Raw genomic sequence first — 17,558 nt, 5'->3', positions numbered from 1 at the left:
CTGATGCATATATTATTCATTTTATGGATGATATATTATTGGCTCATGCTAATCCAGAGGTACTTTCAGAAATTTTTACTCAGTTAGAGACTTCGCTTACAGCAATGGGTTTATGTATAGCTCCTCAAAAAATTCAAAAGGAATCTCCTTTTCAATATCTAGGTCAGATAATTCAAGGACATACAGTCTGTCCTCAAAATCTTCAGATAAGAGTCAAGGAGTTACATACCCTTAATGACTTTCAAAAACTATTAGGAGATATTAACTGGCTAAGACCATCCTTAAAACTAACTACTTCTGAGTTAAGTCCTTTATTTCAGATATTACAAGGAAATCCTTCTCCAACCTCTCCACAGCAGCTAACTTTAAAAGCCAAAACAGCCTTAAGAAAAGTTGAAATTGCAATTAAAAATGCACAACTTACTAGAATAGATCCTAAAGAAATAATGTATTTATTAATATTTCCAACTGAACATACCCCAACAGGAGCCATATGGCAAAGATTAGGAGTTATTGAGTGGATTTATTTATCCCACTCCCCTCAAAAAACATTAATTCCTTTTCATGATTCTATAGCTCAATTAGTAATTAAAGGTAGAACTAGGATATTACAGTTAATTGGATCTGAGCCTGATATTATAATTATTCCATTTTCTGTTCAACAGACTAATTGGCTTTTTCAAACTTCTAGCTCATGACAGATAGCCTTTGCAGATTTTCCTGGACAGATAGATAGCCATTATCCTCGTGATAAGATTGTACAATTTGCATCATTAACGTCACTTATTTTTCCAAAAATTGTACGAGCTTATCCAATAGAGGAAGCTTTATCGGTGTTCACGGATGGTTCCAACTCCGGTAAGGCAGGTTTCTTCAGCCGTGTTCACACAGAGGTAATACAAACTTCTTATACTTCTGCCCAAAGAACAGAGCTTCAAGCTCTGATATGTGCCTTAGATTACTTTTCAAATGAGCCTATTAATATCTATTCTGACAGCTTATATGCAGTCGGAGTTACCAAAAATATTGAAACCTCAGTTATTGGGTTTACTTCATCACAGGAGTTATTTGAATTATTTCATAATTTACAAAAGACAGTACTAATGCAAAAGTACCCATGCTTCATAGGACACATACGTGCCCATACTAATCTTCCTGAACCTCTAGTTTCAGGTAATGACAAAATTGATAAGTTAGTAGCTTTTTGTCTACCGATGTCTTTGTATGACTGTGCACTAACTTCCCATTCCTTACATGATCAAAATGCTTCTAGCTTACGTAAAAAATTTAATATTACTAGAGAACAAGCTCGTCAGATTGTAAGCCAATGCCCTAAGTGTGTTATTCACACTCCATCCCTGCCACCAGGGGTAAATCCCAATGGATTAAAACCAAATCAGATACGGCAAATGGATGTAACTCATATTCCTCAATTTGGTAAGCAATGTTATGTACATGTCATAGTGGACACTTATTCTAGATTTATTTTTGCCACAGCACGTACTAAGGAAAATACTCAACATGTAATTTCTCATTGCTTAGCAACTTTTTCCATTTTAGGGTGCCCTATGAAGATTAAAACAGATAATGCTCCAGCTTATGTAGGCTCTTCTTTTCAACAATTTTGCCAAGAGTTTAAAATTAATCATAAAACAGGAATTCCTTATAACCCCCAAGGTCAAGCCATTGTGGAACGAGCTCATTTATCTATCAAGCTTCAATTACAAAAATTAAAAAGGGGGAATAGGATTGTGACTCCCCAAAATAGCCTTAATCATGCCTTGTTTGTTTTAAATTTTTTAAACTGTGATGCAGAAGGTCACACTGCTGCTGAGAGACAAATGTCTCCCTCAGTAACAGGCCTCTTAGGCAGAGTTCTGTGGAAAGATTTACAGACTGGTCAGTGGAAGGGTCTGGACCCCGTAATAATGTGGGGAAAAGGCCATGCTTGTATCTTCCCAGAAGGTGCTTTCCGTCCTATTTGGGTGCCTGAACGTGCTATCAGACATGGAGGAGATAGAACCCAGATTCAAGCGACTGAGGATCGACCCGGAGGAGCCACTACCCAGAAGGAGGAGATATCGGAAAAAGATGAAGAAAGACCAGATTGAACCAGCCGAGAAGCTGACTTCATGGAAAGATGTGAAGAAGCTAACAACCCAGGCTTCCCAAATACTTCAACGCCTAGGAAAGAACAGGACCCCAGTCTTGATGGTAACAACAGTAATTGCCCTACTGGGCTGTCAGGTAAAAGGGAATCAAGTAGACACTTATTGGACATATTTCCCAGATCCACCCCTGGTACACCCAGCTGTGTGGACAGGAGAATCTATTCCAGTATTTACTAATGACTCATTCATGATGGGAGGATTTACAGATACTCATATTACTCCCAATCATGTGACTAGATTTAATTATTCTGGCTACAGTGCCCAATTACCTTTGTGTTGGTCACATGATAAACATGCTGGCTGTCTGAAAGTATCATTCGAAGAAAAGACAGCGATTGGTAGGCCTAGACTGACAAATAATTCTATTTATGGGGACTTAAAACCTAATACTAGATCAGTAATTAAGATGGGACCTTCCCATAACAGGCCAGTCATTTCTGCAAAACCTCCACCGATGCCCCACTGTCCAAATAGTTCTACAATTGAGATTGGCACCTTTCCTAGATGGATGGATTGTGTAAATACCTTTCCTGTACAACATAAGGTGTCTAAAGATAGTGGGTATATTTTAGACTGGTCTCCAAAAATTCATAAGAGACAATTATGAAGAAATTCTGCTATGACACCTGCAGGATTTGTTAGTAATATTTTGACTTATAGTGAAGGAGGTGTTCAAAGAGATATTTGGCATTTAATTGCTGCCTCAGAGTATTTATATTTTACAGATAAACCTTTACCAAAATTTGTCGGCAAGAACTGTAAAGAGGGATCTTGCTATGGCTTACGAGCTTGTGTCCAATCTCCTTATGTTTTAATTATTGGAAATGTAAAAGTTAGATGGATAGATGACAGATATGCTGTTACTTGTAATAAGTGCAACCTAACCAATTGTATTACTAGGTATAATAGAGAAAAAGGAGTGCTGATACTTCATCAGCCCTCTTTTGTTTTATTACCTGCTAATATTTCAGAGCCATGGTATGCTGATGCTGGTTTACAAGTCTTGCAGCAAATTCATGCCCAGCTAACAAGACCTAAATGTGCTATTGGAGTCATAATTGTTGGTGTCTTAGCACTAGTCTCATTTATTGCCTCAACCGTCTCTGCATCTCTGACATTGTCTCAGAATATTCAGCATGCAAAATTTCTTAATAATTTAGCTCAAAATACTTCCAAGGCTCTGCGTAATCAAGTAAATATTGATGAGAGGATTGAAACTAAAATAAACGCCTTAGAGACGACTGTTATAAACATAGGTAATGAACTTTCAGCCATAAAATTTAAGGAAAGGCTTAAATGCCATGCTAATTATAAATATGTGTGTGTTACAGCTGCCAAGTACAATGCTTCTCTCTGGGATTGGGAGAAGGTTAAAAACCATTTATTAGGTATTTGGCAAAATAGTAATAATAGCTTGGATATTCTGGAACTTCATCACCATATCCAAGACATTCAAAATAATAGAGTTGATTTTTCAGATCCTTCTTCTTTGGCTAACCAAATATTGAAGGAGTTAAATGGATTCAACCCTGGAAATATTCTTAAACACTCTGCTTGGTACATTATTGGATTATTCTCTTTGCTGTTAATTCTCTTTTGTATTGTAACTATAGGATGGCGATTCTTCCAATCAAGAATCCAGGAACTCCAGAGAGTGAACCGTGGCCTCATTGTTAAGAAAAGAAAGGGGGGATATGTGGGAAGCCATTCTGACATGTGATTGGGTGACTCCCGTTAAGGGCCTGAGGCGCTTTGGCTGTGTCGGAGCTTTCCCGACCCTTTCCTGATGAGAGAGCCCATCCGTGTGGGGGTGTGCCTGACCACTGACCCCGGGGACCCAATCACTGACCCTGACCTTGGAGTGCAGCCCCCCCCTCAACCTTCATTGGATGGAATTCTCCCCTGAATCTCTTGTTCCCCAATAAAGGGCTACTCCCAGGCGTGTTCGCTCTCTCTCTCTCTCCTGCTAGTCCTGAGTAATCCTCGCTGCCCTGCTGGGCGGCTAGAGGTGGGAAACAGAGAGGTGAGCCGTCTCGGACCTAGCAATATAAATAAGGTAACTGGTCTGTGTGTTTTATTTCGATCTCTTCTAACTAACTTTATGCCTAGAACCTCATTAATGAAACCACTGCGCAGGCCGCGTGGTAGACCTGAGTCCTCACAGGCATTGGCAGGAGGAGGCTCAGGGACCCCATATCTTCAGGAAGCTCAGCTGGGCTGATGCCCTGCAGGGTGGACGTGCCCTCGTGGTGATGTGGCCAGAAGGGCCTGTGTCCCGGCTGCCGGCAGCCCAGGAGAGGCAACCATGGCCGACAGGGTGCAGGGGCTCCTGGACCCCGAGTCCGCCTCGCTGCTCTCGGGCCTGGGGCCTCCAGCTCAGGAGCTCCCCTGGCTGCCACTCACAGTGGCCTTGGGGGGGTCGACCCCACTGGAGCCCTGCTCCCCACCCTGAGGTCCAGGGCTGCGTGTGCCTCAGACAGCAGGTGTTGGCCCACACAGGCCACCAAGAGACGGGGCCATCCATGGACCGGCCCCACCTGCGGCCGGTCAGTAGTGAGCTCCGAACAGAGCGGCGGCCTTCTGGAGGATGGTCTTGTGGTTCGCGTACAGCGGGATGCGCCTATCCACCACCTGCCAGCGGATGGACACCCCGGGGTCGTGGGCATGCAGGTACTGGAAAGACAGACACGCCGTCAGTCCCTCCCCAGCTGGCCAGGGGCACCAGCACCCCACACCCGGCTGCAGGGGACTCTCAACCATCGCGTGGCCACAGGTGGGCGGCCCCTGCCAGGCCTGGGGACTCTGCGTGAGGGGTCACCACGCCGCCCACGGGCAGGAATCTCATCCTGTCAGGAATAGGCAGGACTAAGCCAAGTGCAGGGGACGGTGACCCCACAGGAGGGCTCTACGCCAGCCTCACCCCAGACACGATCCTCAAGCGTCACTGGGCTCCTGCCACCAAAAGACTCAGGTCCCAAGATGGGACTCTGTGGCCACCTGTCCAGCCCCTCAGCTCTGGCCATCTGCTAAGGCTCTCTGGCCTCCCTGGTGCCCCTTGGTTCCTTCCAGACAAGACTCTGACCCCCGCAGCCTCCACTCTGGCCCTGGGCCTGGGCAGACCCCTCCCCTGTAAGCCCTGGGGGCACTCCGGGGCACACCCTGGCCGGGACCCCCCACGCTGCAGGAGCCCAGCCTCGTACAGAATTCAGCCTCTTCAGCTCTACGTCATTGTGGTCCTGGAAGTGGACGCTGATGGCCACTGTCTCGATCCAGGCGTTGTCCGTGTTCCTCGGGTCGTCCACGTACCCTTTGTACACCTGTGGCACAGCAGAGAAGCTGGGTGAGTGGACCCCAGGCACCCCAGCCCACCACTGTGGGGCTCAGATCTAGGGAGAGGGGCCTCCCGGGACAGGCGCTGGGCACCGCCATCCGCCCTGAGCAACCCCCGCCTGGCTGGCCTGCCTGTGCTGCCTACTCAGGGCCGCCCGCAGGGTTGCCCAGCACAGGTGTCCTCCTTGACCACCATCTTGGGGTTCACTGTTCCCCAGCCCACTCCCAGCCTCGAGCACTGAGGCTCCCAGACATCAGTCCCCTGCCTGAGCTGGGCCTCCAGAGGCCTAGGAAGAATTCAAGGCTAGAAAGTCAGGAAAACGCTCTGCTCAGAGAGAGGCCAGACCCCAGGGCCGCAGGCTGCAGCGCCCACCCATAACACATGTCCAGAGCAGGCAGCCAGAGGCAGAGGTGGCCGCAGTGGTCAGGGCTGGGCCCTGGGCTGCCAGCGAGAGGGCGTGGGGTTCCGTTTGGGGTGGTGGACTGTTGTGGAACTAGATGATGGTGATGCCACCCAGCACTGAGTGTGCTAAGTGCCAGGGCATTGCATAGTTAGTGTTCCAATAGTCACGTGGATGTCACTTCAGTGACAATAAATTATTTTTAAATAGTAAAAAAAATAAAGGAGGCAGGCCCCGCATCCCAGGTACTGTGTGCAAAGCCACGCGGAGCTGCTGGTGTCACCTGCCCAGGAGCACTGCTCTAGCGAGTGGCAGACAGACACGAGTCCAGAAAATGCTCCTGGGTGCTCGAGAGGGTGAGGTCAGGGCAAATCCTCACGTAAAAGCAGGACCATCGCGGGTCACGGGGAAAGCGAGCCTTAGAGGCCATGGCCCATGTTTTCAGAAGTGTGCACACATCTGCACACAGGGAGAGCCGGAGGGTGAAGAGGGACCGAGGCTTCTGAGGAATGGACACAGTGGCCTGCCATGGGATGGGAGTGGAGCCGCCTGTCACCCGGCAGGGCTGGGCAGGTCCCCAGCATCCCGTGTGCCTCTTCTGCACCCTTGAAACCACACGGAGCACAGGGGCCAGCATGCACACAGGCGGCGGGCAGCAGGGCCAGCCTGACCTCCACCCCCTGCTGCAGCAGGTCCTCAACGGCCGGCCAGGACTCTCGCCGGAGAATCTGCTTCAGCTTCTGCGGCAGCTTCTCCCCTGGCTCCCGGGACCCCTGGGAGGGAGGGAGGCGAAGACTGGTCAGCAGGACATCCAAGCAGGATGCCAGGCCCTGGGGCCCATCTCCACTGGCCACCTGCCCAGTATAGGCAGCCGGCCAGCCCCCCAGGAGCCAAAGCAGCCAAGTGCCTGGCAGTCTGGAGTCAGCTGTCTCCGGGATGAAGTGACACTGCCCAGAACCACCGTCCACGTCAGCACCGGAGCCCTGGTAGCCTGAGCAGGGCCGCGCTGGGTGGGGCTGCAACCTTTGGGAGTAGGGACAGGCCTTGGGATCCTGTGCGTGGGCCTCTGGCTCCCCGTGAGGGCAGCTGAATGCCATGGCCTCCCACATCCTGGCCACCAGAGCAGGGGCAGGCCAGCCGGTCCTTGGTATTCGCTAGAGTTCCCCAGTCCACCTCCCCCTGGGCTGCCACAGGCTGGGCTCTCGGCACTCAGAAAGCTCAGGTGCTGCTGCTGGGCCCTGGCCCGGGAGTGTATGTCCCAGCCTGAAGACCCGGGCAGCACCGCTGCCTTGGGCATGCGCCTGGACATGCCTCCTGCAAACAGCTGCTGGGCGGGGGTAAGATCAGGCTCAGAAAAACTCAATGATTTCTTGCTCAGGTGGATCACAGCCTCCCCAGGAAATGGGGCAGAGGGGGTCCTGCAGGACAGGGCTGCATCCCAGACACCATGTGCCTTGGCCAGGGCCTGAGCACGCTCAGTCCTCCCGGCAGGACGTGCCCCTCTGAGCCCTGCAATAACGAGGGACTTGGTGGGAGGGCCGGTGGCTGGCCTGGGAGAGAACTGGAGCACTTTGGAGCCACTTGGACAGGAAAGTCCTGGCCTCTGTTGGCCATCCCCACGAGGCCTCTGGGGTGCCTTCCAGCCTTCAGCCCTACAACCAAGAACCGCCCCCGAGCTGGGAGGCCATGTCCCTCCTGCCCCTGCGCAACACCGTCCTGTCTCTGGGGCTCAGCTCAGGTGCTAGATGGTGAGGGCCGATCTTGCCTGTGACAAGCCGTCTCCCCCATGCCTTGAGCACTGCAAGGGGCCCCAAGCCAGCAAGGGACCTGGGCCTGGGACACCATGGCACTCAGAGGCACAGCTGCAGAACGAGGCGGTGGGAGGCAACCCTGCCGAGAGCACAGGGGGCTTTGCCGCAGCCAGAGCCTGGCTGTCCCTGCTGGGGACTGCGGGAGACTGGTGTTCCGTCAGTGGGAGGATGGACAGTGGACCAGTGACAAGACAGAAAGGCCACCGAGCAGCCGCTGCTGTGACCTGCCCAGCTTACCCCTGGCAAGGCCCAGAGCTCTGGGAGAGGACGCTTTACCACCAGCACCTCCAGCATCTTCTTGATGCTCTTCCTGCAGATGGTTCCGTCCTGGTTCCTCCGCCACCTGCAAGGGAGCTGGCTGGCACCTGTGGACGTGGGCAGCACCCACCCTCCTGCTGCGGGGGCAGCCTTCAGGGCTGGGGCAGCGTGCGGCCCCCCTTCTGTCTTCTTTCCTAAGCACCAGGTCCCAGAGGAAGCCCTGAGCCTGTAGCTACTGAGGGAATGTCCTCCCCCAGCTCCGTCAGCAATAAAGAGAGCCTGCCCAGCTCCCCAGCTCCACGACAGTTTGCAAATTCTGCCGAGAGCCCAGTGCAGCCTGGGCCAGGGTCCTGGGGGTCCTCGAGGTCATGGCCGGCCTGCACCTGCCCTGGAAGGTGGCCCAGGACCGGGGTCACAAGCAGCGGGCAGTTACAGGAGTCTGAGGCTGTGAGCCATCCAGAGCACGTGTCCTTGCAGCTGAGTCAGGGTGGTCCTTCCAAGGTGTTGGCGTCAGCAGGAGCCGGTCATGTGCGTTTTCACTGTCTTTTCCCCCAGTTTCTGTGACCTTTGCTCCTTGGTGGGGGTCCCTGACCATGGTTTCTGCCTGCCTCCCGGGGGGCTCTCTAAACAGGGGACTCCCAGACTGAGGGCAGCCTCTAGGGAAGAGGGGGTCAGCTTGGGCTTTTCCCAAGGAGGGTGGTGGCCTGGACGTTCCTGCCCCATTTCAGGTGTGTCCATGTTGAACCACGGACCCCTCCTACACGCCCCAAGTGCCTGGTCCCAAGCGTCCTCCTGGCTCTGGAGTACACAGGGAGTGTCTTGGCGGCCCCTCCCATGGGCACGTGGGTGACCACGTCCCTGGGGTGCTGATGTCTGGCCAGACCTGGTACTCACCGGGTGACCACGGGGTGCAGCGCATGGTTGGGTCCAAAGCAGCTGAGGCTCCCGCGTCCACGCAGCCCTGTGCGGCCCATGGGGTTCCTGGGGTGGAGGGGGGGCTCAGCCTGCCACCCCCTGCTGGGAGAGTCAGTCGAGGCAGGGGGCAACTGGGCAGCTTGTGGGGTGGGGGGGCAGCTTACAGCAGGTGGAGCCAGCAGGGACCACGTGCCAGCTCCTGCCCACACCTGCCTGGCCCAGAGAGATCCCACAGGCACCTCCAAGGGGTGAGGCAGGGACTTCCCATTCATAGGTGGCCACTTGGCAAGGGGGGATCTGACCACAGAGAATGGGTCTCCACACTTGGAGCCAGTCTAGAGGGACAAAGGCCATGGACACAGCTGGTCCTATGCTCTGAGCACAGGGCACCAACCTGGGCAGCAGAGGGCACCAGGCACTTCCCCTTCTGGCCAGGATCCCTCTGCTCTCACACACCAGTTCCTGTCCAGGTAACTCCCCAGAAGGGCCACCTACCAGGAGGGACACATGCACCAGAGCCGCCAAGCCATAGCACAACCTCACATCTGCCACCCAGCCCTTGTCCCGCTCTCAAGCAGCCCACTGACCCCACCCCTGGCTAGCCTCCCCCCACACAGCCTGGCGCCGCAGCTGCTCACCTGGCTAAACTGCCCAAGGCCCAGCCCAGCCTCCTCTGAACAGGGTCACCCACGAGCTCCCAGCAGCCCCCCGCATTAGCCCCACCTCCCCCACCAAGCCCTCAGCTGAGGTCCCCGAGCTCCCACCCCACCCACTGCCTGGCCCCCAACGTGGCACTGGTGGAGCCCAAGGGGCTCTCAGGTCATGGGGGTGAGCCCTGGACAGGGCAGAGGTCAGGCCCTTCCCCTTCCTCCCTCCCTGTCACCGGAGAGCAGCTGAACTCACGCACACTGCCCCCTGGGCACTGCCTCGCACGGGCCCACAGCCGAGCGCCAGCCGGCATGGTTGGACCCTCTGGCACCACCAGCCCAAACCAGCCTCCTCTTCCTAGTGGATGGCCTCAGGTGCTGCTCATGGCGAAAGCTGGTGGACACCGGCCCGCCCTCACTCCTAGGGAACCCCCCACCGCACCAAAGGCTCGGTGGAAGAAATTCATTTTAAAACTTATTAGAAGAAAATGGGCAGGTGGATCTCTATGGTTGGCACAATTTGAATATGTTTCCTTCCCTCCAAACACGTCAAGATTTAGTCCCATGTGGGATTTCAGGATTGGGACAAGGCAGGGCCGCTAAGAGGTGACGAGCGCTCATCCCTCCTGGTGGTTGGTGGGTGAGGGCTGACCGGCTGTCTTGAGAGTGGCCTGGCCTCTCTTGCTCCCTGCCTCTGGCCACCGGGTGTCCTGCACTGCCTCAGGAAGAAGCCCCAACAGTGCGGGCCTTGACCTTGGGCCAGAACCTCAAGCTGAAACGAACCTCTTTTCTTTATAACCTCGCCTAGTCTGCTGTGTCCTATCACCACCAACACAAACGGACTGGAACACACCGCCACAGAGAGAAGACATCTCTGGGAAAGTGTATGGACTACACTCCACAGTGAGCTGTGAACCGTGAGCCATGAGCCGTGAGCCTGGGGTGCGAGTCTCATTGCCCATGCTCTCCACATGGCCCTGTGCACAGATGCCCGCTCCTGCTACCTCTGCTGGCCACCTACCTGCTCTCTCCTGTCACCTTCCCACAACAGCACCTGCTCCTTCCTGTCCCACTTTGCCCCGTCTCTGTGGCCTGTCCCCAGAGTGGAACACTGGTGTGGAAGCCCTGGCCACATCTCTGTTCTGTGCCCTCCTGTCCCCTGCCACCTCCCCTGGCTCCCGGTGCAAAAACCTGCCCTGTTCCAGAATGTCCCCCACGGTCTTGCCCTGCCTCCTCCTGTCCAGGGCCCCTGCTCCCCTGCTGCCCACCTCCTAGAGACCTCGTCCCTCCAGGTCTGCTCGTCCCTCGGGGTCTGCCCGTCCCTCCTGCCAGCCCCTTGCCGGGGCAGAAAGAGCTCCCCCGCCCTGGCCTGGCACATGGTGTGCACAGGCTACCAGGAACCTTCTGCTGGGCCCCCTCTGCTGCACAAGGGGGACGTGCCAACCTCGGACACTGGGAAAGGCACCCTCCTGCACGTGAGTCCTCAGCCACCATCCTGGGGCACAGCGCTATCTTCTCACATGTGACATTTGTCATCCCCACTTTACCACCATAAACCCAAGTCCCCAGAGGTCATATCAGGGACCCAGGGACGAGCCGAGCTGGGCCCTCCCCATGGAACTTCCCCGGGAGGGCACCAAGGAGGTCTCCAGACTGCAGCTCAGGGGCTCTGAACGTCCGGGACTGTCTCCACCAGAAAGTGCCCCATCTGCCAATGGCAGGCCCTGCACCAGACGCGGACCCCAAGGGTGGTGGACCGAGGGCAGCGGGGCAGGGCACACTCACAGGGGGAGCCCGTCCCGCACTGCGTAGGCCCCGTGGAAGCTGCGGCGGTCCCTCGGTCCATCCAGGGTGTTGAAACTGATCCTGGACAGAGGCTCCGGGGCACTGGGAGCAAAACAAGGGCCCACGTCCCCGTGAGAGGAGGGTGGGGGCAGAGGGCCTGGGCTCAGCCTCCACCTGTGCCCGCAGGGGTGACCAGGCCCTGGGTGGCAGAGGGGCCTCTGGCCACAGGCCATGGCCCCATGCCAGGAGGCGCTGGGGGGTGAGCAGGGAGACCCTCCAGGCTGGCCCGGGTGGATTCTTGGGGTCCTCTGTGGAGGTCCTCTAGGGAGGATGAGCAGGGCCACTCACTCTCCCACGGGATCCACAAGGGCTGTGTCTTTCCTCTCGGCCGTGTAAAAGGGAGGGTCATAGATTGCAAACTCCACCTGCACAGAACAGAGAGATTCTCGGGGTTTCGCCTGAAAGAAGTGGGCCCCAGGCACCAGGGTAGGCCTGGGGGCGCCCACAGCGAGAACCAGGGTGGGCCTGGGGGCGCCCACAGCAAGAACCAGGGTGGACCTGGGGGCAGCCACAGCAAGAACCAGGGTGGGCCTGGGGGCGCCCACAGCAAGAACCAGGGTGGGCCTGGGGGCAGCCACAGCAAGAACCAGGGTGGGCCTGGGGGCGCCCACAGCAAGAACCAGGGTGGGCCTGGGGGCGCCCACAGCAAGAACCAGGGTGGACCTGGGGGCAGCCACAGCAAGAACCAGGGTGGGCCTGGGGGCGCCCACAGCAAGAACCAGGGTGGGCCTGGGGGCAGCCACAGCAAGAACCAGGGTGGGCCTGGGGGCGCCCACAGCAAGAACCAGGTGGGCCTAGGGGCGCCCACAGCAAGGCCCAGGGTGGGCCTGGGGGCGCCCACAGCAAGAACCAGGGTGGGCCTAGGGCAGCCACAGCAAGAACCAGGGTGGGCCTGGGGGCGCCCACAGCAAGAACCAGGGTGGGCCTGGGGGCAGCCACAGCAAGAACCAGGGTGGGCCTGGGGGCGCCCACAGCAAGAACCAGGTGGGCCTAGGGGCGCCCACAGCAAGGCCCAGGGTGGGCCTGGGGGCGCCCACAGCAAGAACCAGGGTGGGCCTAGGGCAGCCACAGCAAGAACCAGGGTGGGCCTGGGGGCGCCCACAGCAAGAACCAGGGTGGGCCTGGGGGCAGCCACAGCAAGAACCAGGGTGGGCCTGGGGGCGCCCACAGCAAGAACCAGGTGGGCCTAGGGGCGCCCACAGCAAGGCCCAGGGTGGGCCTGGGGGCGCCCACAGCAAGAACCAGGGTGGGCCTAGGGCAGCCACAGCAAGAACCAGGGTGGGCCTGGGGGCAGCCACAGCAAGGCCCAGGGTGGGCCTGGGGTGCCCACAGCAAGAACCAGGGTGGGCCTAGGGCAGCCACAGCAAGAACCAGGGTGGGCCTGGGGGCAGCCACAGCAAGGCCCAGGGTGGGCCTGGGGGCGCCCACAGCAAGAACCAGGGTGGGCCTGGGGCAGCCACAGCAAGGCCCAGGGTGGGCCTGGGGGCAGCCACAGCAAGAACCAGGGTGGGCCTGGGGGCGCCCACAGCAAGGCCCAGGGTGGGCCTGGGGTGCCCACAGCAAGGCTGTGCCCAGGCAGGACCAAATCCGCCCTGTGTGCCCAGCAGGTGTGGTGTGTGGGGCTGGGGAGGGTCCCAGGGGACAGCCGCACTGGGGACCCCAGCCCTGTCACTGACATGCCAGCCCAGGAGGGGTCTTCCCAGGGTGAGGCGTGGGCCCATCAGGACCCTGGGGGTGAGAGGGACTCCTCACAGCAGAATGGGGAGCAGGTCGCCGCCTGGAATGTTCCAGAAGGGCGAGGGCCTGTGGGAGAGGGCAGGGTGGCTCTCCAGTGCCAGGGTCACCTGTCTCTGTGCGTGTCTCTCTCATGCCTGACTCTGAGGAGGGGGGGCTGCTGCTCACTGGGGACAGCTGGGGATGATGACAAGCTGCAGCAGCACCTGGGCCACCGGCCCTGTGAGGGACCGGAGCACCTGTCAGGCCCTCTGTGCCCCACCTGACCCACACGCCTCAGTCAGGGCCACCAGATGTCCAGAGCCCTGAGGCCGCCTGCTGGGGAGCCTGAGGAACACAGGAGGTGGCAGAGCGGGGCCACCTCCCCTTCCAGAGCCGGCCCTCCTGCCTTGGCTCGCAGGAGGACACTCACCTTCCAAGGCACCTTCTCGTTGGGCACAGGGAAGCGTGTGACGGGGGAGTTGGGGTAGAGGAGGTGCCGGGCATTCACATGATAGCCATCTCCTGCTTCCTCTGCCTGCCTCCGGCTGCCCAGCTCAGCGTCCGGCTCGTCGGTGGCCTTCTGGGGTGCTGGGAACAGCACACAAGTCACAACAGAAAGCCCAGCTCAGGTTCAGACACCAGCGCCGTGGGCTCCCTCTCCTGGGCCCTGTGCTGGGAGGGCAGCCTGCTCATGACCACGTCCCCAGCTGACACCTGTCTCCCTGCAGCTGCACAGAGCTCTCAGAGGTGCGCTGACCTCACAGCCCACTACAAAGGCCTGTCCGGTCAGTGGTGACAAACTCGCTCTCTGAGGCCCAGCCACAACCAAGGAAAACCACTCACTCATGTCCATTTTGGGGTCAGCTGCAAATTTAGGAAAATGATTTTGCTTTCTGTTACTTGGGCCATGGGACAGTCTGACATCCAGATAACTTGCCCGCTCTCACCCCAACTTTGTAGCCAGGTGTTAGGAGATGGTCAGAATCAGCTGGCCAGGCTGCCCTGGACAGGCTGGGCCTGGGTGCTTGTGTGGTGGACGGGCTCTGCTCCCATGGGGGCTGGCCTTGCAGGGCTCGGAGGCAGACCCCTGCAGCTGCCCCTCCTCCTGACGGATCCCAGATCCAGATGTACCCAGGCTGGCGGAGACCAGCTGTGAGCGCGGCCACGCACTCACACTCACCCAGAGTGGGCACATCTGCTTCTGAGCCAAAGCCGCTGTCCTTCAGGGTCGTCACGATCCACTGCAAGGCTCTGGTCGTCTGGGCCACCTGGAAGGCATGCCCCAAGCAAGTCTGGTTGGCACCTGCTGCCACCAGCAGCACCCTCCTGCCCTCCACCCACCTTGGTGGTGAGGCCAGCAGCTGGATCCTGGTCTGACTCCCCAGGCGGCTCCAGCACCCGCCAAAGCCCCATCCCCTCAGCAGACTGAGCCTCTTAGCACCTTGAGCAGTTTGAAAGTTAAAAGCCCAGGGAGGTGTGCCAGGGTCCCACTCCCCAGGCAGCCGGCCAACCTCAGGTGTGCCAGGGCCTGGAGTCCCTGCTGCCCTGGGGGGCTGGCTGCTGACCCCCGTGTCAGACCGCACTGCTTGGCCAAGAGAGACAGTGACCACGGGACTGGACACACAGAGGCAAGGGGACCCACCTGCAGTCCCCAGAGGGACAAATCGGAACTACGGGGGTGGGGAGGGGGCACCATGAACAGAAGCAAGAAGCAGACCCAGCGCTGCCCCAGGAACTTCTGAAGAGCCGGGGCACAGGGGTCGCTGGGCGCTGTCTGTGAAACAGCAGTGACTGCTCACCCAGATCGGAGGTGTCGGCAAGGCCAGGACCCCTGGGGAGGCCTGGGAGTCAGCAGCCTGGTCAGGGCTGGCCAAAGTTGAACACCCCAGCAGCATGCCCCTGGCTGGAGGGGAGCAGCAGCCTGAGCCTGGAGCAGGGCTCCACTGACTGGGCAGGCAGCTGTGGCTGCAGGTCTCTGTCAGAAGCTCCAGCCTGGGGCCTGGCCCGCGGACATTGACCAGGGGTGGTGGAGACTGAAGGACAGGAGGTGTCGGGGGGGGGGGGACAACGTGGGCCATGACCCTTTATGGTAAGGCAAGAACACACACAAAACTCTGGTGACGTCCATGCCAGGCGCCAAGTTGCTGTGGACCCCAGAACTGCCCTGCTAAGTCCCCTGGATCTCAGACAGAAACGAGGGAGCCAGGTCTCCCCACACAGCCCCCCTGCTCATGCCCTGGGTGCCAGCACTGCCCGGGACGTCCCCTGCACTGCCTGGTCAGCAGGATCCTGGCACACCTCCCTCACCCACTCCACTCTCACCACACCCCAGGCCAGGACCTCGGCAGTCCCAGGGCACATGGGGAGCAAGCACCCATCTCGTGGGTTGAAGTGCCCCCAAACACTCATGTCCCCCCAGAACCCAGAGTACCATTTAGTGTAGAAATAATCTTTGCAGATGCGATTAGTTAAGCACCCTAACCCACTATGGATCAGGGTGGACCCTGCGTCCAGTGACTGGTGTCCCTGTAAGAACAGGAGCCCAGCATCCACCAGGAATGAGGCTGTGTGAGGCAGGGTGCGGGGACTGGAGCGAGGGGACACAGGCCAAGGGACGCCTGGGACCACCGGAAGCCAGAAGAGGCAGGGAGGACCCCTCTGGAGTCTCCAGAGGGGATGGAGCCAAGTCGAAGCCGCCCAGTCTGGGGTCATGTGTCACAGCAGCTCCAGGAAGCTCGCACAACTAGGCAGGAGCAGGCCAGCCATCCCCCTTGGCCCTGCTGCTCTTTTGCCCACTCTCCCGAGCACACCCTTCAAGGCCAGGGCCCCACCCCAGCTAAGAGCACCTGTTCCTTCCCGACGCTGCTTCGCACCAGCCGGGTGGTCCCCACGGAAGCTCACGGCCATCTCTGCACAGCCCCCAAGGCTCTCCCTCCCTCCCCAGCTCGGCCTCCGTGGGCTGGAAAGCAGCACGGGCTGTCTTCAGGTCCTCCCCCTCAGGGAGCCTGCTGCAGCTGGAGCAGGGGACAAGCAGTCTGCTCCTGGGACCCTGAGCGAGCACAAGGCCCCCAGGGGAGCACCTCGCCCACAGGCAGGGCTCCCCGCAGAGCGTCTGGGCAGGAGGGGGCTCTTCTGGCTGAACGACTTCCCTCCGCTCCCGATCTTCCCTACCTCGTTTCCAGTCGTGATGACCCACCTGTTCCTCCAGGGAGGCCAGTCTCTGCTCCATGAAGCTCGATCTCTTCACACGGTCCATGTCCAGCAGCTCCACCATGGCGTCCACCCTGAAGGAAGACGCAGCTGAGCCACAGCCAGGCGCGGGGCCCTGGGACATGGGGGAGACACGGTGCCCCTTGCTGGGCCCCACCAGAGCCAGCAGCCCGGGCTCTCGCTGACCTGCTTGGCCATCATCCTCTCCTGATTAGAGAGCATTTCTAACAGGTGTTTCTGTGTAGGATGAACTGCTAGAGCCCCGGAGGGGACGGCTTCTGCAGACGCATGGCCAGGGCCACAGGGCGGGTCTGAGAGCAGCAGGGAGCTGGGCAGATGCAGGTGAGGGGGTGCACACACCTGAGCTGGACACCTGGATCTGCCCCCGGCGGCCCCCCTCTCTGAGTCCTGGGTCATGAGCGACTGGGAACAGCTGGGTTGGTTTTGGGGGGCAGGTAGTGCTGAGTTAGGGGATTGTTTGGTTTTTCCTAACTTTGCTAAAACACAGGCCCCTCTGCCTACCTTGGCCTCCGTGTTCATAGTTAAAATGACCTCGGCCAGCCTATCCCCAGAGCTCTGGCTGTGCCTGGGGTGGCTTCTGCTGCCTGTGGTGACAGCGGCAAGCAATGTACTTTCTTAACATTTATCTTTTAGGTGTAGATGGACACTACACAATGCCTTTATTTTTATGTGGTGCTGAGGATTGAACCCGGGTCCTGCCCTTGCTAGGGGAGCGCTACAGCTGAGCCACAGTCCCAGCCCCAAGCAATGTATTTTTGTAATAAAATGAGTAGTCATTTCAACCAGGGACCAGTGACACTGAGGTGTGGCCCACTTCCAGGCATCTGGGAAGGGGAGGAGGCTCTCTGCCTCTGGGGTGAGTCTGCTTTTGCCCATACAGTTGCTCTGCCTTAGGTGGGTGGCACCTTGTCCCCTCCCCCTTCACTTAATGAGAAACCTGGGGCCAGCCAGGAGCAGGGCTTGGCCACAGCGAGACACACTGAAAGCCGAGCCCTGAGGCCAGGTCTCCCTGCAACCTGCCGTGGGCACTCAGGACCTGCTGGCTGCTACAGGGCTGAGGGGCTGGTGGCAGAAAGGTCTTTCACTGGTGTCGCACCCTGGAAAGAAGCAGGGAGGACGGAATTGGGAGAGGGTGACGGTGCAGTTGTGCAAGTGTCCCCAGGCTGGGCTCCAGGCCCTGCAGAGTTGCAGCAAGGAGGTACACCAACAGTCTCCTCCCTGGCCTCCTCCTCC

At 57.9% G+C, this 17,558-nt stretch overlaps 1 protein-coding gene and 1 long non-coding RNA gene across 3 annotated transcripts in view; one reads left to right on the top strand and one right to left on the bottom strand.

The window, feature by feature from the left end:
• Window positions 1–4,708: 4,708 nt before the first annotated feature.
• TRPM2 (transient receptor potential cation channel subfamily M member 2) overlaps window positions 4,709–17,558 on the bottom strand; it is a 52,156-nt gene continuing 39,306 nt past the window's right edge. For both annotated transcript variants that reach the window (XM_081301314.1, XM_081301315.1), the window contains 10 exons: window positions 16,291–16,378; window positions 14,275–14,362; window positions 13,525–13,682; window positions 11,667–11,743; window positions 11,319–11,420; window positions 8,866–8,952; window positions 7,951–8,056; window positions 6,574–6,675; window positions 5,372–5,488; window positions 4,709–4,844 (listed from right to left, as the gene is read on the bottom strand). In XM_081301314.1, coding sequence (XP_081157440.1) covers window positions 4,719–4,844; window positions 5,372–5,488; window positions 6,574–6,675; window positions 7,951–8,056; window positions 8,866–8,952; window positions 11,319–11,420; window positions 11,667–11,743; window positions 13,525–13,682; window positions 14,275–14,362; window positions 16,291–16,378 — 1,051 coding nt within the window. In that variant the 3' untranslated portion in view covers window positions 4,709–4,718. The remainder of the gene's footprint in view (window positions 4,845–5,371; window positions 5,489–6,573; window positions 6,676–7,950; window positions 8,057–8,865; window positions 8,953–11,318; window positions 11,421–11,666; window positions 11,744–13,524; window positions 13,683–14,274; window positions 14,363–16,290; window positions 16,379–17,558) is intronic.
• LOC308653030 lies at window positions 6,711–10,464 on the top strand. Its single transcript, XR_014022973.1, has 2 exons — window positions 6,711–7,239; window positions 10,342–10,464. It is a non-coding gene; the product is annotated as an uncharacterized lncRNA (long non-coding RNA).

The sequence above is a fragment of the Spermophilus citellus genome (genome assembly GCF_964194105.1).
Source record: "Spermophilus citellus genome assembly, chromosome: 7".
Classification (NCBI taxonomy): Eukaryota; Metazoa; Chordata; class Mammalia; order Rodentia; family Sciuridae; genus Spermophilus; species Spermophilus citellus.
Note: the sequence above shows the minus strand (reverse complement) of the source record. Positions and strands in the feature narration are given on the sequence as shown.